We start from the raw sequence: 23,654 nt of genomic DNA on the forward strand, positions 1-23,654 counted from the left end.
AGACTGCCTTTAGCCAAATATCCTGGCCTGGGGGCCCGCTTCAGGATGTGGGGGCCATGATTATATCTACATAAAATATGAATAAATACATTTTGAATATGTATTTAATAAGATTGCCGAACTCTCCGCTTCGCTGTATAGAAATAGTACCATTTTTTGATGAAGCCTTATTCGTCTCATTTTGAGTTATCACAAACGTTTGTAGTTCGGTATATAAAAACTTGCATAAATATCTCATGTACCTAATATGTTTGGACTAAATTTTGAATTTCACTTAATTCAAAATTAATGAATTTCACCTCATGTTAAATTCGGGTTACGAATTGACTAAATGTGTTCACTGATATTTACTGTGTTTATATTAGAAGAATATTGTTAGAAAGCCATGTAATTTCATATTAAGAGATACCCGCGCAGGCATTCCCCACTGGCTGGATGGTCGAAAGGCATACGTCATGGTCAAACGCAACATCTTGTTGTTATGTCGGCGGACTCTATAAATATCATTATGTTGTATTCTTTCTAGAAGGCAGGCTTATTAAATTAATATGTTATTATAATTCTAGATTGTGCTCTCGCTTTTCGTGGCCGTCATTCTCGATAATCTTGAATTAGATGAGGATATAAAGAAATTAAAGCAGCTGAAATTTAGAGAACAGAGCGCAGAAATTAAAGAAAGTCTTCCATTTCGATTAAGAGTGTTTGAAAAATTTCCTGATAGTCCTCAGATGACATGCTTACACAAAGTTCCAAGTGATTTCAATTTACCAAAGGTAAAAACTTTTATGCTCATTAAAATATTATCTGTACAGTGTTATAATTTGATCATTTGACTTGATTCGTACCTGCGACTCAGCTCAACTGAATTGTGACCGCAATTTGAATTTACTAAAACTGAACGGTGCAGAAACGATTTTTTCCTCACTGGAAAAAGTCATTGGTTAGGACATATTTAATTTTTGCTTTGGATACATGAATTTCTGTAAATAGTATTAAATGCAGCAAAAAATAAATAAGTAGTTCATTAAAAGCTTGCACCCATTACGACGATTAAGTATTGCAACATGTAGCAGCGCCTGCTGGATAAGCAAAACCATAAGCGGTTCGCGTAGATTGGTAAGGTTTGCACCATGGCTTACTATAGTAAGGCCGTGACACGAAACTGTTAACTCTGATGTTAGTACAAGTAAAGTTATTGCTTATACTTTGAATGCAATATAGTAAACTGTTTGTCGAAGATGTTTGTTGCATATTGAAATAAATTATTGTAATAATTTGAATGAAATATGCAGATTACCGCTCATTTGAAGATAATCAATAACTGTCACTACCATCGTAATTCGCAGTTCAGTGCCACTGCTTGAATATAGTCGACCTCGGGTATGCATTAGGTTGCACAAGGGAGATGAGTTTACTATACATCACCCATGATGCATTGCAGTGGTTGGTCATCTTAGTGGGCGAAAGGTTTACAAGTTATAAATATTAAGTTATTATATTAGTTATAAACAAGGGTGATGCCAACCATAGTATTATTATAGTACAATACTATAATTTTAATTTCGCGAAAAATGTAAAATACTATAGTTTTATACCAAAATCCAAAGGATTCAAGACGAAAAATGTTCCTGTACTATATATTTTTCAGAAATACTATAATTTTTATGCTTTTGTACTATAATTAGCATAGAAAAAGATGGCAACACTGGACTGAATATAGGCATTGATGTAATAAATTATTATAAACAGGTGCGGGAGTCTTTCATGCGTCAGTTTGTTTATGAAGTGGAGGAGGAAGAGCTTGATGGTACGGCTGGTAAAAAGTGTACCGGGGGTTCGGCATGGGATTGCAAAATTGTCTACCGCAAGCAACGTCCGGTCAGAACATTAACGTGTGCTCCAAAATTACGCCAAGGAACTACGGATCTCAGAAAAGCAGCAGTAGCCATTATTATAAAGTAAGTAACTATTTAAAATGTATATTTTTTAAATATAAAATCGAGCATCTATAATCAACATTCAAAGCAAAACTCAACAGCACACATACGGGGTCCCTAGACAAATTGCTGGCCTTAAGCAGGCTTAAGCCAGATTTAGACCAAGCGAGCGAATGTTCGTTCTTCCCCCACTCCGGCGAAATTCTTATGCTAGCTCAACAAAAAACGTTGATGTCAAGAGAATTTCGCTGTTTGAATATTGTCTGAAAATTCGTTAGGTATCTACAAACTCATCTATTTTATTATTTATGTACTTACCTTAATTAGACAAATACATAAAAAAAATTGATATAGGTACACAGCATATACTAAAAAATTAAGTATCTCCACGAAATTTACTCTCAAATAGTGGTAGCTTTAGGTACATGGAGATCTGTGGCGTTGACGGATTTAGATGCACACTTATGAAATTTTCCCCTGTGCGATCAACCACCATAACAATAATATTACAATACAATAATGGTTATCTTGTCAGAATTTCTCATGTTTCGTTTATTTTTAAAATTAAGATGTCAATACTTACTAACGAATAGACCGCAATGTCAAAATCATGGAAAACCGCCACTGCTCTCATAAGTTATAATATTTATATACGTTCCTCCATTCGCTTCCCATTATTATATGGCACCACATCAGTGGCGACGGGTGAGTGTTGAAGAAGGTAGACTGTGGTAGGTAACTATAAACAACTCCTCGAACAGCCATATTTACAGGACTTAGAATTCGAATTTTCCTTCATCGTCAATATTTTACTGAAAAACATATTTAAGTAAAAAAAATGGTGATGCCCAACCGCGAATCGAATTTACGCTAAAAATGCTTTTAAATGCTAAAATTTTCCCAAGTAGAATTAGCTCTAGTTAAATAATAACTCTGATGTGAAATCTAAACCTAAACAAGCTCAAGTTTCCAACACTCCATTGCGCTTATCACAATCACTGCTGAGCTGTTAATTAATTTTTAATTACTACATTTAAATAGCATGTTAATTATATCGAATGGCCAGATAACGCAAACGCGCCTATCACGGTGTCAGCACTAAATGAGCATGCATGTCATGTGCTTACTTTTAGCCTGTTCAAAAAAGTTTTTAAGATGTGCGTACCTTTTACGTGAGCTTTTCCAAATTCAAACGGAACCCCGCACTAGTCCCACTGCACAGATTCCCAATATTAAATTTTCACACTCTTTAATAAATATATATCTGTTAATTCCAGTGATTCAAACAACCAACGTCTGATGCTTGGTGACTCAGCGCTATTGGCAGTTGGTGGAGCTGGAGGGAAAGGTCCGGGAGGTCTCAAGTCGCAAGGAACCGTTACCAGCGCCAAACAACTACGGATCGATCAAAAGAAGTTGGTATTCTTATCTAATTACATCATCTATTCAGTTCATAACTACCGGTAAATTGTATTAATTTTAAGGTTCAGGTTAACTTAAGAATATATTGTGAAGGTCAGTGACACATCAAAGAATTATTATAAAAGTTACATTATTTAAATTTCAATTAAAGCTGTTTAATTTAAACATCTTTGTTTATGGTATCACAAGAATGAACGACAAAATATTGCATTAAAATTTTTAATTATTTAATTTAAACTAGTAATTTAAATTAAAAATAATTGATGATCATAATTTCTATACAAATTGATGATTACCTTGTCCGGAAATTAGTATGTATTTGGTCGTATCAGAGTTCACCGTGAGTAATAAAATTATTGTATCGGAAATATATTATGACTGTATAGTATTCAAATATAAAATCCATATCTAAAGAATAGAAAGAAAAAAAAATCGTAATAAAAATCACCGCTTTATTAGGAAAAGACAGAGAAAATAGGTAGGTAAGTAAATTAGAAATACAATCATATTGTATAGTTTATATAAAATTGTGGTAGGTGCTCTTTAGTATCAACTCGTAAAATATCTGTTAATTAATAATGCCAGTGTGATATCTCGCTATTGTGTACAAAATGCTTGACGAACAACGCTTTTTTATCGCAATGCTACATGGCTTATCTCTTTCCGGTACGATAGGTCACGATGAACTGTATTACGTGCAATTGACATGTCGTAACCGTTCATTAGATAATGCAAATGTTGGAAGTTTTCGAGAAAAAAAAAAAGTTCCTCCTTACATGAAATATACACATTGGTGGGATTTGAAAGATACTGTGAATACAAATACAATTACGTTTTTAGATAAATTATTATCTATAACACGTCTTTTTGAGTTATTAACATTTAGTAAATTGGCTTGATGAAGTAACGCAAGACTTCGTCACTTTGTGGAGACATTAAAATACCTTTAATAAGGGTTATGTAGTAGACGAGTTACCAAAACAGTTTGATAATATGATTCAAAAACCGAAGAAAATAGAAAAAGTGTGTTATAGAATTGGTAAAAAGCTAGATTAATTCAGACGTGCATAAATTAATGTTTAAGGGTTTGATATATTATACATAATAAAATGTCATTGCCAGCGTTGATTTATTATATTATTATTATTATCTATTGAAATATATGTGAAATGTTATATGAAGTAGATTTTGACTTGTGATATTGCTCATTCCCAATTCGGGACTGTCAGGTTTGGCTCCCGTTCAATAAGAAGGTCGGTGCGTTCCGGCTCTATCAAGTTGAAGCAAACTTATGAACATCTCATGGAGAACGGAGACATCGGGGCTGCTCCACGCGTCACCAGCAGTCGTGCCAGGCCTCATGATCTCGATATTAAACTACTGCAGGCCAAGAGACAGCAAGCTGAAATGAGAAGGTAACTAACTGTCCTAACTATGATAGCGATGTCTCTTCTAATATGTGAAAGCAAGAACTTTTTCTATAATCAATAAAAAATTGCTTTTATTGCAACCCTCGTAGTCCGGTGCGTAAAGCGTTGGCCTTTCATCCAGGGGCTCCCGGCGGGGTCACAATATAATATTTATGAGAACATACATAACTTTGAAAAACAGTTCTGAGAAAATATATTATAACCAATAGAAAAAATCTTTTTGAAAAAAAGTAAAACACCCGGCAGGATCGAACATGCATCTCTTGGATCCGCGCATTGTCCACTATGCTACTAGGTGACATACTAATTACGACAAATTTTAACTATTGGCCTTTTAATACCTGCTCATCAGCGCTCTTCCAAAGCAAGCTATTATTGGAAAAAAAAATTGTATGTTCAATAATTAGAATGGTACATTCTTTAATCTTGTGAATTATTCGTTGAATAAAAGAAATAGTTTATTAAATATTTATGAGACTTCTCCAACCCTGGGTGTTCGTGACTGTTTCACTTATATGTATTACTAATTACTCTACTGTTTCACTGCATTACTGAGCAGTGGCTAGGGGTGAAAGTAGGCTGTTAAGATTCGAGTGCGAGTAAGTGCACACTAAACTTTGTCAGTCATACTTATTTATTTTCGTTGAACTAAGAATACAATGTTATTATTGTGCTGGTTAATTTTTAAATTCCAATTAAACCCTGCCTAAACCTAAGCATAATAGTTTAAATTGTATGATATGGGATATTCGACAAAATACTGCACATTTATTTGTTTTCGTTGAATAACGAAACGCTAACCAAACGCCTAACCAAACCATAATCGATAAAAAATATCCAAAATTGTGTATGGTTTAATGGCATAATTTTAGATGTTTTAATATGACTAATATCAACTATGGCTTAGATTAGGCAGGACTTAATTGAATTTTAAAAACTAACCGTAGCCGTAGTTCAATAAAAACAATTACGTTTGACTGACAAAGCTTAGTATGAGATATTTATGTCAGATTTTAACAGCCTATCTCCACCCTTCGACACTGCTATTGTCATTAGGCTTCACATAGCCTGTTTTGTTAAAAAGAATATATTATTAATTTTGCGTTGTTTTCATTATATCTTATTTGTTAGATATTTCGGATACTAAACTGTAATTGTATAAAAATAACTATATAGTGCTTTTGTTGATTTAGCAGAATGTTTATACTCATGGGTATGACTTAAAGCTGCTGCATATTATATAATAATATATAAACTTGTGCTATATTATTATTTTGATGACAAAAAATAGCGTTTGTTATCTAGTATCAAAATTTAATTCAATATTCTTTTTTTATTCAATGTCATTAGAAATCAAAGAGAAGAGGACTTACGAGAAAATCATCCCCTTTTTGATACACCCTTACTGGCCGTGCCTAGAGAATCACGATTTCGTAAACTTTGCCAAGGAGCTGTTTACGCACGATACGACGCACGTTTAAAAGATCCCCTAACTGGAAAAGAAAGAAAAGTGCACTATAAAACATTACAGTAAGAAAATATATGAAATTTAATTTAATAAAAAAAAATTTAAAACACTATTTTTTTTATGTCGTTATAAAAAAAACTGTGAACCAATTTCTTAATATTTGTTTATTGTTTCCAGTAATTTCCTTGGCTTAGTAACATATTTGGATTGGGTAATGATATGTATTACAACTCTATCTTGTCTTTCCATGATGTTTGAAACACCTGTATATAGAGTTATGGATAATCCAGCATTACAGGTAATGGCGCTATGTCGATTTTTTTCCATTCATATTCACTTAGTTTCGTTTAGTTTCAAATATTTATTTTTAGTTATGTAACCAGTGACGTCTCAAGACAAAATGCCGCCCCATTTAATTCATGACACCAATACCTAAGAAATGTTTTGTATCTAAATCTAATTTCGTCGTTGAAACTAGAAAATTGTGTAACTCCGTTTTAATCGAAAATTGACTTTGAATGCCATCTAGTGGCCGTTGATAATATCTATCCGTCTTGCAAATTTTGTATTTCCAGAAAAATTGTATCATTGTTAAATCATGGATGATTTCACTCCAAAACCATACATTTGTATAGGAAACCATAATGTTTTTTGTCTCTCCTGTAAAGTAGTGTTTTTGGAGTTACACAATTTTCTAGTTTCAACGACGATTTGCTTCTTATGCTTCAATAGACAATATTGCGAGTCTACCGTTTCAGATACATTTAAAAATACACCTAACAACTTCCAAAACTCGCGAGTGACTGGCAACAATATTTGGATAAATTTAAATTAGGTAAGTATGTAGGTACCTACTTATAATTCAAAGGTAATTCGCAAATCTGCACATGTCATTGCTGATCACCAAGGACGCGACGTCCAAGGACAACGGAAGTAAACTAGACATCGCGAACCCGAAAAAAATACAGTCCTGTTAAACCTTTTATAGTAAATAATTAATACATTTTGTCTCCAACTACTGAGCCGATGTTTTTAATGGAAAGATATTTCCGTTATTACTAAGTTTCGGTAGCTATTTCTATACATAAGTAGGTACGTAATTATTCTCCTCGATTTGCCACCCTTCGGATAACTGCCGCCCCCAAGCGACGCTCAATCTGCCTACCCCCACGGGACGTCACTGTATGTAACAATATAATATATGATATGTACATATAAAAATAAATAACATCAATACATACTTACAAAGTGTTGGCTAATAAGGATGGGTTTTTCTGTTTTAGGTTGCTGAATATGGATTTGTTATATTCATGAGTCTTGAATTGGCATTAAAAATTCTGGCTGATGGCCTTTTCTTCACACCAAAAGCATATTTGAAAGATGCTGCGTCCGTGTTAGATGTCTTTATATACGTGGTAAGTTAGTAGTATATATACTATTACCTATGAGGATTGAAATACCTGTATTTAAAAACCGGGATTCTAGGATATGTCGAAAGCGAATTACCGGTTTTAAATATTTAAAATAACAGTACCTATTTCCTGTGTGCATATAAGACATGAAAATTAATTTAATTGATCGAAATACACCATTAACTAATTAATTAAAAAAAAAAAGTATACAAGAGAGGCGGATTTTCAATACTCGAATAGCTGAAAAACATTCGGATTTCTATGTACTTTCAGAAATATTCAATATGGTCACGAAATCAAAATCAATATATTTTTATAAAATTCAGTATGTACTTCTATCATATTATCTATATACATAATAATTTTAATGGTCTATATAATATTATGTGGGTACTTTTTCTATAAAATATTAAAGAGATTCTTATAGCTATATTTATTGATATTTTTCTATATGTTTTAATGAATAGCGGTATTAATACGAAATAAGAAACACCGAAATATCGGTACCGATATTTTCATTCGGTATTGAAAGCCCTACACCTACAATGGCCGAGCGGCTTATGCATAGGCTTATAATGTCATGGGTCCTAGGTTCGAATCCATATAATATATAAATATGTTTCGGTGCCATAAAATGATCCTATTAGGATCAGACATGGTCACAAGAAGAAGAAGAATAGAAAGCCCTATTTATATACACGTGTAAATGTGGGTTAATGAATTTAATATTTCTAAGCCATGTGTGATTTCAACAAATTTTACTGTTGTTAGGTTTCTTTGACGTTTTTGTGGTGGATGCCTGTCCGTGTTCCTCCGGGATCTTCTGCTCAACTTTTGATGGTGCTACGATGCGTTCGACCTTTGAGAATATTTACACTTGTCCCACATATGAGAAAAGTTGTCTATGAACTGTGCAGAGGCTTCAAAGAAATATTATTGGTAAACAATCAATTAGTATACGAATTTTTTAAATGAACCCTGTAATGTAAACAAAAATGTACATTACATAATAGAACAATAAATTCAACAACACACCAGGATTTACCATAGAACTAAATATGCAGGTCAGGGCCCCAAATTGGTAGAGAAAACATGAAAAAACCTATAAAGAAATGTTAAATTTTAATACGCACTAATCCAGGTATCCTAAGTATCCGTTTATACGCTATAACATGTAAACATCATTAATTTTGTAAATTAAAAAAAATATATGTAGGAAGATTATTAATAGTTGTTTTATGGGGGGTACCATTGTGTGCCCATTAATTAGACCAGACCTGGCCCCTTTTAAGAGTAAAACCGGCCTGTTCAACAGGTGAAAATAACAATAATACAAATTATGTCATGTCCGGAAATTGTTGAAATTGTTGGCAGTATAACAATCCACAGTGAGCTGTTATGTCAATATCAAATTCATCACTAAATAAAACACTTTCTAATAAAAATGACATGAATACAAGTAAAAGACAGTTGGCAGTATCAGAGTTCACCGTGAGATGTTGTATCAGAAATATATGGCTGCATAGTATTCAAATATCAAATTCATGTCTAAATAAGGAAACTTAAGGAAATACAGAAGAAAATAGCGTCGGTCCCTATTAAAAAAGTCGGATCTGCAAAATGCTATTTTTCAGTACGAGCAATCAAAGATGTTTAATCAAATATCCTTTGTGACCTATTGCTTGCCATAATGAATAAAAATACGGGTTATATAAACTTTTCTAAACGTTTATAAAAACATCCGTCTGTCCGGTGAACATAGGAGCAACTTTCAGATCCGACGCATCTTGCTCACCCACGCCCAGCAAACAATGTCGGTTGGTAAGAACCGACATTATTATTCCGACACTCTCGGTAGATCCGTCATTTTTAGCTTGAATATCTCGAAATTTTTCAAACAAACAAAACAAACTGTGATTGTGGTATAAATATTTAAAGTGTTTAAATAACTTTTACGTAATAATCTGAAAATGACAAAATTTCAGATCCGACTTTTTTAATAGGGACCGACGATAGTATGTAGGTAAGTATGTTAGGATTACAATCATATCATATTTATTTATAAAAAGTTTTGTTAGGTGCCCATATGAAGTCTTATCTATAAAATATCTGACAATAATGAAAGCATGATGTTTGATACCAATCAATATCAATTATTACTGTCTGCAATGCTCCATGAAAAACATGTTATTTTTTAATCTCACTTCGATACTGCTATATCTTTCTGGAAAGATACGCACAGTGAACTTGTACAACTGCGAAATTTAATGTGTACAATTTATATGTAACCGAATTATGTATGATATTACTAATATTTCAATTTGATAAAACATTTATTTTATTTTATTTCATTTCAGGTATCTACATTACTTATTTTGCTTATGTTTATATTTGCAAGTTACGGTGTACAACTTTACGGAGGAAGGTATGTAACACAAATATTAATTTGCTACTAAGAGATTGTTACTGATATATTAAAACTATTGTAATATTATGAACATTTTCATATAATTTCACATAATATATTATTTTTTTAATCATGATAAACGTATTCTAATAATTATTTTTTATTGGAGGAATAATTAACAAATTTGAAACTGTAACATTCATTATTGAACACATATAATTTGAAAACATATTAGATAATTATATACTTGCTTTACTAGGAAAAATCAAACCCACACTGAATTTATTTTGATCAAATTTTCATAGCATGTCACAGGCCGAAACGAATGTTCTCCTAGTTCACGATGAGACCATCTATAAATATTAAAACACTATTACGTGTTTTCAAATAATATAGTACTTATTATATTTTTTCGTCCTAAATGAAGAATAATTCGTCGAGGGAAGCGACAATTATATTTGTATTCGCTAAGTGACAAGCTATGTTGTGGATACTATAGTATGTAGGTGTGTTCATATTAAGTGTGTTAAATAAAGAATTGTTAAAATCTTGTGAATTATTTTTTTAATAAAAAATATTTTTATTATATTATTATCAGCAAGTAAGTAATAACTAAAATTTTGTGAAATTCTGACGTCGGCTGGTAATTAAGCTACCCAATTAATACATTGATTGAAATCACAAAAGAGTTAAACATTTCAAGATGTAAATACTATTAGTTAATTTCGTCGTAATTAGATATAATGAACGTGGCCCAATTGGTTAGGTATATTGGTGCTAATCCAGAGTCCCTATTTTATGTTCAAACGTATTCTATGTGTAATAGTTACTTTACATTTATTTCTATCAATGGTACATTTTACAGATTGGCGAGATGTAATGACCCGACGATACAGAGACGCGAAGATTGTGTCGGAGTGTTTATGAGAAGAGTTTTTGTGACCAAAATGAAATTACAGCCTGGCCTAAACGAATCGTATCCATCAATGCTTGTACCAAGGGTTTGGTTAGTAAAGATGTTCATAAAATCATCTACTTATAATAAATATTATATCATCTAATTATTTGCATAACCTCGCATGACATTTTTAGGGTATTTTGAGATACTTAATTGATTATAATGATTTCAATTCAGCTTCTCAAATTATTTTTACATTCACACTATTAATTGACCCCTCAAGAAGTGAAGTAGGCCAAGTGACAAAATGGTGAAACTTTCTTATTGAAGGTTTTAGTTTAATGAACTTTTTACATAATTTTTTGTATGGAGCTGTATTCATTTTTTATGATTCATTAAATGGAAGTTTATTACATAAACAAATAGAAAAAAAGTATTTATGGATAATATTGATTGTAATAAGATAATAAAAGGAGTGAGTTTACTTCACCTTTACTTATTAATGTCACTTGGCTCACTTTAGTCTATGTTAGTCGTCAAGTTAGTCATGTTCACCATTACGTGGGAAACTTGCCTGAATGCATAGAAGTAAACACAGCTAACAAGCATGTCACCATAGCAACATGCGTGTTAGCCGTATTTACTTATATAGGATAAAACAACACGCCAGTTGGTGAGAATGGTGAAGTGAGCTAATGACTTGGCTCACTTCACCATTTGACAATATAATACGATAGCTCAATTAATGTTTTTATTTTAACAATAAAACACTATTTTAGTATATATTTAATTAGTTCACTTCACTTTTATGATAGTTAATGACATGTAAAATACCATAACGTACCTAACTCATTTTTTTTCAAAAATGTCGGTTGGCTCACTCGACTTCTCCTTGGCTCAATTATTGTTAAATTTAATTTCATTTTTTCACCTTCAACTTTCACCTTACTTATGCTACTAAATTTTATGAATTTTTGGTTGTATCTGCATACTGGCAGAAGGTTGTATGTGCCGATAAAATTATATACGGTTTTTGCCATTTACTATATTTTATTATCTATGACTGTCTATGTATGCAAAATGTATATGGACAGTCATTTAAGAAAAGAAACAACAGTCATTTAAGAAAGAACATCAATACGGCGGATTTTAAACATGCCACATCAGCTTGCTTATATTGACAAAACAAGCAACGCAACGCAGCGATCGCGGTTTTTTTAATCTTACGAATATTTCATATAAAAATTTTGAAATGGTTTAGGGATGCCCCGCATTCACAGCATTTATGAATCGCACGCCACTGGTACACATATAATACTTCAGTGCACACAGGCATACTATTATGTTTTAATGCATAACAACAATGTTGCTTTTTAGTGACTGCAGTTGTTTCGATTCACATACGCCCCTTTGCAAACGAAAGATGTTTTACGACTTCAGAAGATGGCATACATAACTCACTACTGACCAAAATCGCACATAGGACCTCACGAAATTTAGTCAGTAATAATTGCTTATTGTCTTTTAGGGCGAATCCTCGAAGATTCAACTTTGACAATATCGGCGATGCAATGTTAGCATTATTTGAAGTTCTTTCATTTAAAGGGTGGCTGGACGTGAGGGATGTTCTTATAAAAGCACTTGGGCCGGTAATACAATTTATCTTTTTACATAATAGTCATTGTATAGTTACATACATTGTAATAGAGTTATTATCTATATATTATATTTTTAGGTACATGCAATATATATACATGTGTACATTTTTCTTGGATGTATGATTGGTTTGACGTTATTCGTTGGCGTCGTAATTGCCAATTATTCAGAAAACAAAGGAACGGCCCTACTGACAGTTGACCAAAGAAGATGGTAAGAAAATTACCTATTATTATAGTGAAGTATTTTTAAAAACCGACAATTGTTGAAATGACCACTGACAGTGGCGGGTTTAGGTACGCAGAGGCCTGAGACGTCTAGAAATATGTTTTGAAGAGTAGTACACTCGGATTAAGTAAATTACAAGAGTTGTATGAATGCAGTGTGGGATAAATAAGGATTTTGATGATATTATTATATAACCATCAAGTCCCGAAATTCAATCGAAAAGTACAACCCGTTGAGAAGGCTTTTGATAGCCAAATTATCCGAATCGCAATCCTTAATCATGAAGTAGTCCATTCATCCAAATAATTTGTATTCATTCAATCCCTGCGGGGGCGGTCGGGACCCGATTACTCCCCTCTCTTGAATCTCGATAAAAATGAAACACCAGAACAAGAATATCGTGTTAGCTTTCCATGAACCAAATGAGGTGGTCGCTTCGTAAAATATACAAAAATGTATATTTTTCACAAACTGTAAAACATTTCTATATTTCTAACAGTCAATGGTCGTCAAAATGATTGCTGGGGGGCATCAAACCTGCCAGGACCTCCACGTACCTAAAACAGCCACACAAACTAGACTTATAATCGTGTAGTGACAGTGCTCGAAATGGAAGATTTAACGAACCGGAGTGCTAGATAATTGTTCATATTATGATAATGATGATAATGATAACAGCTGTATGTATTATATGGAAATATACCTGCCAAGCTCAGATAGAGTAACTGTCTTTAAATTTGTGACATGCAAGTTTAGGGCATAATGTTATCAGCGCCGCAAATGAAAATCGAGGTTTACGTCATGTCGTAAATATATTTTTTTTACAATTATTCCGATAAATTTCATATCAACTTTAAAAAATATATGTAAGTTAAGTAAATTAATTTTAATAATACGTTTTAATAATAAAATTCACGACCCAGAATGCAATATTGAATTTTTCCACGAGACGGAACGATAATGACGGGGATTTTACGAACAGGAGCTGCGCTCCGGTGCGTTCCAGTCCATTTCGAGCGCTGGTAGTGATTGGTTCTATAAATGACCTGCAGGGACAGCAAAGGGGTTGTGGAGTATTGAATTTGTCAGTATTTTTTTTACAGGTGTGACTTAAAGAAGCGATTAAAAATTGCTCAACCTCTTCACTTGCCACCGAGACCTGATGGTCGAAGAGTTCGTGCGGCTGCCTACGATATTACACAGCACATTGCCTTTAAACGTTGCATAGCAATCGCGGTATTGTTAAATAGCAGCTTACTAGCTGTCACGGTAAGCCTGACATTTATATCCGTATAAAAGTGTCTGGAAAACTGGGGAAGTAAAATTTTTTTCGTGGCACACCAAATAAAAATCTTATCCAAATAATACTAAATAAATAAGTTATCAAATTAAAATCATTCAAGTATGTGGTATGACTGAAATAGAATATAATATTGTCATGAATTTTACAGTGGATTAAAGAAGCCGCCCATACAGAATGGTTGGCCTTGACTTCAGCCTTATTGACACTTGTCTTCGTTGCTGAGGTTGTTTTGAAAAATATTGCATTTACCCCCAGAGGGTATTGGCAAAGCAGAAGAAACCGCTATGATCTCCTTGTCACAGTTGCTGGTTGTATGTGGATATTCATTCATTGTATGTTCAAAGTAAGTTAACTATTAAATATTTACATTGATTAATGATTTAATTATTAATATATTTTTTTTATTGTATCACGATGAATCCATGGAGGTAAAAAAAAATGTATGGTTTGTTTGGGATGCCACTGTTGTGGATACACTCACTGCATCTCGCCTTAATAAATCAGTTGAATCGTCCAGTTCAGAAGCTTTTTAAGCTGCATCTAACAAAGCCAAAAAATACGACTGTCTGTCACGAGCATGGCCCCACAAGGGGGGACTGATAGGGCTCTAGCCTGGAGACCCGGGCTTGGGGTGCGTCGACAAATTAAGTTATATACAGACAGCAAATTTGCTCTAAAAGTAATAAAACTCGCCTGCGGCGCTATTTTACTGAAATATATTAACATTTTAAAATATGTGGCTGTGGAATGTAATTTGATAAGGTATGATTGATATTATAATAAATAATAATAATAAGTAGAATTTTATTTTATAATGTGTTTTCTGACTAATCCAAATAGCTATTTATCCAATATATCAGATGGTTGCATGTTACTTGGCTACTATAAAAGGGGGTTGTGATCAGTGCTTCATAATATGATGTCCCAACAACACAACAATTCAAGAGGATTTATTGAAAAATAGATAAAAATCGGTAAAAGTACATGGAACACCCTTAATTATACCTCGCGGAACCATGGGGTTCCGCGGAATACCATTTGGGGAACTCTACTGTAGAACATCAAACTGCCCTTAACCTTGACGACAGGTATGCCAAACATCCTGGCGTGGAGGCCCGCTTCAGGAAGTGGGGGCCATGGTCACGAAATTACATAGTCTGTCCCCTCGGTTTACCCAAGACAGCGAATTAGCATATACATCCATAGAGGTAAAACAGTTGCTCTTTTTGGGCAAGGGGACTGAAGAAGATGTTTTATTATACATTGTGAACCTAGGAAACAAATAGTTTTATAAATATTAGTTTATAGTATAATAATGTAAGTAATTTTACTGTTTTATTATTATTATTATTGTATAATTATTTATTAATTCACTATGAATGATTATTAGCTAAATACATATTTTTGTGTTTCAGAATGACCTGTCTTACTTTATTGGGTTTATGGTTGTCATTCTTCGATTTTTTACAATAACTGGGAAACATACGACATTAAAAATGCTTATGCTCACTGTTGGGGTTTCAGTGTGCAAATCATTTTTCATCATATTTGGGATGTTTCTGTTAGTATTCTTTTATGCACTGGCGGGTACCATTGTGTTTGGGAATGTTAAATATGGCGAAGGCATTGGCAGGTTAGTTGAAATACAGTAACTAACATTTTTTGATTTTATGACCGCATAGTAGACTAGTTAAGTGTAGTTGTGGAATTTGCGAAGTCGCTTTTAATGGGTCTGGGGACATGGAAATTAATTACTCAAGGTACATGTAAAAAAGTGTGGTGAAAATATGATTTAAGTAATTTTCCATGGCTCGTACATCAACTGAAATGACCGCGTAAATACCACAACTTTACTATAAATGTAGCTACTCTAGTTAGCAGCAATCAGTACGAGATTATTACAGATTTTGAAATTCTCTGAATAAATTATTGTGGCAATTGAATCTTGTATAATTGATACTGTGGTTTGTTGTTCAAGGAGAGCGAATTTCAACACTGCAATCCATGGTGTGGCAATGTTGTTTCGCATAGTCACAGGTGAGGATTGGAACAAGATCATGCACGACTGCATGGTGGCACCCCCATACTGCACCCCGCGTGATAACTACTGGGAAACTGACTGCGGAAACTTCACCGCGTCGCTGATATATTTCTGCACGTTTTATGTCATAATTACATACATTGTGCTAAATCTACTTGTGGGTAAGAATATTTTTATGTTCAATAATTTAGAAATCGTTTTAGCAATTGCAGGCATAATTAATTTGCGCCAAATATATTTTATAATAATTGGACAAGGCGATTGAATTTCATAATAAATTATTAATGAAATATTTGTAAAAAATAATAAATATTTTTTAATTGTTGGGCGAATGTGTGATTGCATAAGTATATTATTTTTAATTTCTTTTATATTCAGAATTCTTGGCAATTTATGCGTTATATTTGCGAAAAGTCTTTTCTTTATACTTATGTTATTATAAAATATATGTTTTATTATTATCTATATTATTTGAATTGAAGCGAATATTTATCAAAAGTTTATACGTGTTATGCATTTTTATACTAATCATGCGATATATGTATGGAATATGAGCTATTAGCAACTATTATAATATAGTCTTAAAATATTTAAAAACGTTCATAAGTTCGGTCAGAGAACGACGACTTCAACTGTAAACACTGAAGATGCCAGCGAAATATTAATAATAATTATTCCCACCTCTTTCATGTACACAGGTGAAAATTTTTGCACCTTTTTGAACCTTAAGTTGTCCAACTACAATTCAATTAAATAATAAAAGACTTTTGAATAATCCATAAATGACATCTCACGATTTTTAGAATTTTTGACTCCCCCTCTCCTATCCTACATCTAAATTACGTAAAAATTTTAAGTCCCTCTCCACTAATTAAAATATGATCCATGTAAATATAATGTTGTCACGGAATATTTTAGTTTTGTGACATCAGATTTAATTACAATCCCCCCCCCCCCCTTCTAACCCCTTAGTCACCAATCATCACGTTATATCAGATCTCACAACCATTACAATGTAATTTCATGTATAAACGACCTCAAATGACCAATTGCATACTACACCTATAAAAGACAAAACTAAAGCCTATTATCTCAGGTTAACCAAGATGTCCAAAATGCATTATACCCCGTTTACACGTGCATGGGTGTACTGTGCACAGTATGAAAATGTATGGGGAAATATGTATTATCCTGCAGTTGGCAAGATTGCGTGCATAAATTAAACAAGATCGGAAGATTCCGAATTGTGATGATTTATTGCGCGCAAGTAAGATTATTTTCGATCTGCGCCTGCGCAGTAGAGCGATAGAGAACATGCCGGTAAAAAAACGAACAACTCATTTTGAGCTCCGATTTTCAATACGACCTGTCAGTAGTATAAAATGACAACCTCGTGTCTCGCTTATTCTTGAAGAATGAGATTGGAGAGACAGTCAGCACTTTTACGTGTAAACAGTTATTGTCATGACAGTTTAAAATAAGCACAATTGACGACAGTAATTCCATGCATGTTTACAGGCGCTTTTATGATATTTAGAAAACTATGATTGCACGTGGCGAATAATAATACTTAATAATTGCAAAAAAAATATGAAATAATAATTAGTTGATAGTTTAAAAATTAAATAATTGCCGTGATTCTTTTATCTGCTTATATAATGATTTTTCTGTTTGTTACATGCAGCTATTATCATGGAGAATTTTTCATTATTTTATTCAAACGAGGAAGATGCTCTGTTGTCGTATGCGGACATTAGGAATTTTCAAAATACTTGGAATATAGTCGATATACACCAAAGAGGTGTTATACCCGTTAGAAGAGTAAGTTAATAAACATGTTAGCTAGTGTACACCCATATGTAAATTTTCCAGAACCAGGAATGGAACCCGAAACCCAACGACATTATCAGCCTTCTACAGGATCGCGCCAATGGTGGCTGCTACTCGGGCGTTAGCCGGATATTGCCCCCCCCCCCCCCATATTAAATAAACTGTTTTTAGTGGAAACATCAAAATCAAAATACCCACATCATAACAAAAAAATTCATAAATATAATATTCTGAATTTTAACATGTAAGTAGCGATTTAAAATAACCAAATCAAACACAATTTATTCTTCGTCTTCTTAACGTGCCATCTCAGAGGATGTTAGCCACCATCAAGGCGATCTCTGTCTTATCATCTGCTACCCGATAGTTCGGTGGAGCTGCACTCGTACCAGTCACAGAGGTTCTTAAGCCACAAAATTTAGCACCGTTCTCTGCTACGCTTACCATTGATCGTTCCTTGAATGACAAGTAGAGAAATTTTGTACTTTTCTCCTCTCATAATGTGGCCGAGGTACGTTAGTTTTCTGGTTTTGATACTACGCAGATCTTCTCGGTCCTTTCCCAATCAGTTGAGAGCTTCAAGATTTGTCACTCAGTCAGTCCAAGGAATATTTAGGATGCGTCTGTACAGCTATATCTCGAAAGCCTGAACTCTCCGTGACATCTCTTGGTTTAACTTCCATACCCTCCACATGGTACAAAAATTGAGAGAACATAACAAGAACTTATTAAAATAATGTAGAATGAGTTAAAAGATAAATTCGCCTTGCCTTTATCAAAAAAAAAAAAAAAAATTAATAAACATATCTAATATATATGAAAAAAAATATGAGACAAATTATTTTTCTTTAACTATAGTTTATCTTTATGGCACAATTAATTTCCTGTCGCCCTGTCATACAAAAAATATGTTTGTAAAACTTTTTATTTGACAATGATACGACTCTGACCCACCCTATTGAGACTTTAAAAGAATGCTTTTCTGTAATTCTGCACACAACTGTAATAAATTAGTTCTAGTTTGGAAATGTTAAACGCCTAAATAATAATATGTAACTCTTCGATTTTGCGCCCTTTGGCAGGACGCGACGTACATATAAATTTCATAATACATCTTATAGTAAGATTCAGTTTATGTAATTAAAAAGTGTATTTTTATTAAAATCGTTTAAAAATCTGTTTTCCGAACTTTTACCGCACCCCGAATCCTGCCGCCTGGGCGTTTCGCACTCCCCACACTACACTACAGCTTGGCGTACCCCTGAACCGTCACGTTACAGATTTCTTTGTATCAAAAAAAATATATGTTCCCAGTGTTGGGAGAATATCCCATGGACACGGTGTATAAAAAATATTGTTATTTCCTTAACTGCAGATAATTTGAACGTTTTAGGTCGGCTTGGCCTCATTTAAACACTAAAAACATTACCTAATTCACATTATAGACAAATTTCAATATTTCTTTTTTGTGAAATGAGGATAAAAAAGGATCATTTGAGTAGAAGATCTTATTTGTAGAATATACAATACCAGTTGTGCAATCCTCAATACCTACATCAATATTTATTGTGTGTTTTTAGGTAAAATTTATATTGCGTCTCCTAAAAGGAAGACTTGAATGTGATCCCCAGAAAGATAGACTGCTGTTCAAATACATGTGCTATGAACTTGAGAAACTGCACAACGGGGAAGATGTAACCTTTCATGATGTTATAAAGTAAGTATACCCAGTAATTTTAACACACTCACATTCGCAAGATATTGAAGAAAAACTTTTTAAATAATTTAATCATCTGAAAGTCATTTTGCATTACCGGTAAATTTACAAAAAAAATACCACGTGGTCTGAAATTTAATTATACTCATATATTTAGTTTTCTATGGTGTTGATAATTCAACTATTGTCAGTTTTTCATGAATCAGATGAAACCCAGTATCAGAAAGTACCAAAAGTTAAATAACATGTCGTCGCTATAGATTGGTTTGTCGAATATCCGTTTTTGTCGAAATCGACCTTTTAATGCAGAATGATTTTTTGTATCTAAATGGACCAGAACCATCCTTTTATTTAAATTACTTTGTAATGATTACAGCATGCATATGCTGTAAAAACAACAATTTTAATACCTACATGCATTTAGATATAGAATAATAATTTGTAAAAAAAATATCAATATTTATTTTTTTAAATCCTGGCAACGTAACTATTTTTATATTTCAACACCAATGAATAGTTTATTGCACAGACAATATTTTTGTAAGGGGCCTCCAAACCTATCAGCATTTTCGGCCTCCATTAGGATAAACCGCCACTATACTAAAATGTGTTTTGGTATCGCAACCACGTGTTGAAATACAATGAGTTTGATTAGATCTTTTCATTTTCTCTTTATTTCAAACTTTAGTGCAGTGTTATTATATTATAAATTTCGTTTATTTTTTCAGTATGTTATCATATCGGTCTGTGGATATTAGAAAAGCGCTTCAATTGGAAGAACTTTTAGCAAGAGAAGAATTTGAATATTTGATTGAAGAAGAAGTGGCCAAACAGACCATCCGAACGTGGCTGGAAGGATGTTTGAAGAAAATTAGGGCAACATCAGTATGTATTTATTATATAAAATGAAATACGCGAATTTATTTATGTATCAATCAGATCCAATTGATTTGGATTGAATCAATACGTATTTATTTTGATCATTGACTGTTTCAGAAGCAGCAAACTAGTTTAATAGCAGGCTTAAGGGCGACTAATGAAAAAATGAGAAACGCTGGATTAGATGTTGAAGATCAGATAACTATCGCACGAACTGATTCTGGAATTAAGGTGCAGTTTATATATTTTATGGAAAAAAAAACCTATATTCACTAGTGTTAATAATAAATACAGTCGAACTTGGTTACTAAGAGGAAGATAGGACCGACTGAATTTGCTCGTTACGCATTATATCATTATATAACATTTTTCGCGCCATGTTCTATTTAAGCATAAAACATAAAAAATCTGAAAATCATCATTAAAATCCTCGAAACAAGCACGGCATTCAAAAGAAGTTGATTATTGTAATGAACTCGGGTAGGTACCTAATGACTTCACAAAGCTTGGCCTTTTTACATGCAATTTCAACCATATACGTGGATAATTTTTCAATGTTGTCGGCGAAAACATCAATTAGGTACTTAGACACTTAACGAGTCTCATAAACGTAATCCGATCCCGGCGGCTTCGGTCTAGTTAACTGCCCGGTCAGATTTTATCGCTTAGGGTTGAAAATGTTGTTTTTAAACGATCGACACATTAACAGTTTTGCTCGGTATACCCGAGAAGTAGCTAAAGTAGTAGTAAATGTATGGAGAAAATCATAAACTAAAATATCAACGAATGTTTCCTCGTTAAATCCGAAATCTCGCTATTTCCGTGATCGTAATAACCGAGTTCGACTGTATATATATTTTGAACAAAACCGTCGAATCAATTTAAATAAAAATTCCACAAATTATAATTTAATTCAATTAATTAATATGCTGCGTGCATATTGATTGATCAGTCAAAAGAGCAACCATAAAAGGAATTTATTGTCAATGTAGTTTATTTGTGTATCGTGTCGATTTTGGTTTATTGAAGGTTTATGATTATGACATATTGGATGAATAGGTTTATTATTAAACACAATAATACACTATACTATCTATAATATGTAATACTGTATCTACAATGGTTGTGAATCAGTCGCCAAACTTACCGTTATCAAAAGAGGACACTATTATTGTTAATTGGCTAAAACAAAGACTTTTTTTTTAATATTCATTTAATTTGCACTTTCGTTTTGGTATTGTTTCTTAAGAATGATATTTTATTTCACAATAAATATAAAAGTGACTCTTCACTACACATGGACAGCTACCGAATACTCGAGTTGCAGAGGTGGATGGTTTCATGTTTGATGTTTAAATTCAAACTCAAGTTTGACTGCTGCGTATGTGACCTTAAATTCACCGATATACTTCAATAGATAAAGAAGTGGAAAAGGAGGACATATTATCATAACTTTAATTAACCGTTCTTTGAAGATATAGATCAGTAACTTACTTATACTAGTTCGATGCTTCACTAAACTAACCAGAGTAACCATTAATACTTTCATAAATTGGCAGGGTGCTGTGGAAAGTGCTCCACATTATGATCAGCCATCCGGAATGGCGGCAACACCTGGTCAATTTGGAGAGGCAGCATCATCATCGTCTATTCGTGCTGGACTGCGTCCCAAGAAACCTAGTCAGGTGGTTACTGGGCCAACTCAATCACTTAGCAGGTATTACTTTCATTCAATATTTATTTAAAACCCGAATCCATTACGCGAGTTAAAAATAATATGTTTTATATATATAAAATGTGTTCAATTACGTTTGTATGAATATTATTTACTAATCAAAGAAGTATTAGGGAGATATTAATATGCCTCCAAGGATAATTTCTGCGTTGCCATAAGTAGAAGGAGAGAGAATAAAGGATTTTATGTTTTTGCATTAATTGACAGAAACCTATTGGTGAGTTTGCTGCTGTAGCTCATTGTAATTGTTTGACCTTTGTACCTATAATAACATAATTAAAATATAACAACCCAAAATTTTAATCTGGTCAGGAGTAGACGTGTGTGGAAACTTGTACGTATGCAGTTGGCCATATCACAGTTCACGGATAGGTGTTGTATCGGAAACCGATGGCCGTATAGCATTGAGATCAAATTCATCTCTAAATATATAATAAAAACCACCGGAATACATGGGAAAGACTGAAGAAAATAGGTAGATAAGTAAATTATAAATATTATCATATAAAAAAATAGGTTAGCAACTAGGTGCTCGTAAGTATCAAGGCTATATAATGATAGCATTATTATCAGATATTTGATTCCAATCAATGTCAAATTAATTTACTTAATAAAATTGGAACATGCAATGCTCCATGAACGTGTCATGTTTTGATCTCAATGCTATACAGTCATCTCTTTTCAGTATGACTGCTCACGGTGAACTGTGATACGGAGAAATGTAATATGTACAATAATTTACAGGTAAACGGAAGTAAAACTCAAAATCTTGTATAATAAAAATAATTTCAACATTGTACTTCTATTGCAGATCTGATAGTGCTGGCAGTCAAGGAAGGAAATTTTTGCAGCCAACATTTAGTGATCCTAGTTCAGTGGTTAAAAGGCCTCAAGGTAATAAGAATAATGTGTTATAATAACCTATTTAGGACCTATTCCAATTATTAACATGATGCTTCAGATGCACTATCTTTAAGTTTTGTGAATCAGAGCATCGTCTGGACCATGCCCAAGAGCTGGAAACAGAGATGTCAGCATTAAATTAACCTGAATAACATAAGTGGCACTACCACTACGTAGTAGCAGACTTGAGAAACACATGTGGCATCTGATAAAATCATCAAGTGAATCGCACACAGAATTCAAATAAATATAGTACCTATTATATTAAATTTATTCATACGCAAGATAAAATGAACGATAATTTAAATTTAAGTTCAAATGAAACATTATATTATTATATTTGTCTTGATTTATCTATCTGTCTGTATGTAACGTTTCAGAAAAACAT

The 23,654-nt window shown here is 33.0% G+C and overlaps 1 protein-coding gene across 1 annotated transcript in view; it reads left to right on the top strand.

The window, feature by feature from the left end:
* na (sodium leak channel non-selective protein na) overlaps positions 1–23,654 on the top strand; it is a 39,151-nt gene that overhangs the window by 14,795 nt on the left and 702 nt on the right. Inside the window, exons 12-32 of the mRNA XM_085945576.1 lie at positions 567–773; positions 1,750–1,958; positions 3,215–3,352; positions 4,589–4,774; positions 6,140–6,319; positions 6,435–6,555; positions 7,541–7,672; positions 8,441–8,608; positions 10,027–10,094; positions 10,942–11,082; positions 12,503–12,623; positions 12,710–12,843; positions 13,962–14,127; positions 14,310–14,504; positions 15,577–15,794; positions 16,140–16,363; positions 17,887–18,023; positions 19,613–19,749; positions 20,478–20,634; positions 20,746–20,859; positions 22,188–22,345. Coding sequence (XP_085801702.1) covers positions 567–773; positions 1,750–1,958; positions 3,215–3,352; positions 4,589–4,774; positions 6,140–6,319; positions 6,435–6,555; positions 7,541–7,672; positions 8,441–8,608; positions 10,027–10,094; positions 10,942–11,082; positions 12,503–12,623; positions 12,710–12,843; positions 13,962–14,127; positions 14,310–14,504; positions 15,577–15,794; positions 16,140–16,363; positions 17,887–18,023; positions 19,613–19,749; positions 20,478–20,634; positions 20,746–20,859; positions 22,188–22,345 — 3,311 coding nt within the window. The remainder of the gene's footprint in view (positions 1–566; positions 774–1,749; positions 1,959–3,214; positions 3,353–4,588; positions 4,775–6,139; positions 6,320–6,434; positions 6,556–7,540; positions 7,673–8,440; positions 8,609–10,026; positions 10,095–10,941; positions 11,083–12,502; positions 12,624–12,709; positions 12,844–13,961; positions 14,128–14,309; positions 14,505–15,576; positions 15,795–16,139; positions 16,364–17,886; positions 18,024–19,612; positions 19,750–20,477; positions 20,635–20,745; positions 20,860–22,187; positions 22,346–23,654) is intronic.

This window comes from Rhyacophila brunnea, unplaced genomic scaffold (genome assembly GCF_057557595.1).
Source record: "Rhyacophila brunnea isolate RB1 unplaced genomic scaffold, BYU_Rbru_1.0 scaffold_1, whole genome shotgun sequence".
Lineage (NCBI taxonomy): Eukaryota > Metazoa > Arthropoda > Insecta > Trichoptera > Rhyacophilidae > Rhyacophila > Rhyacophila brunnea.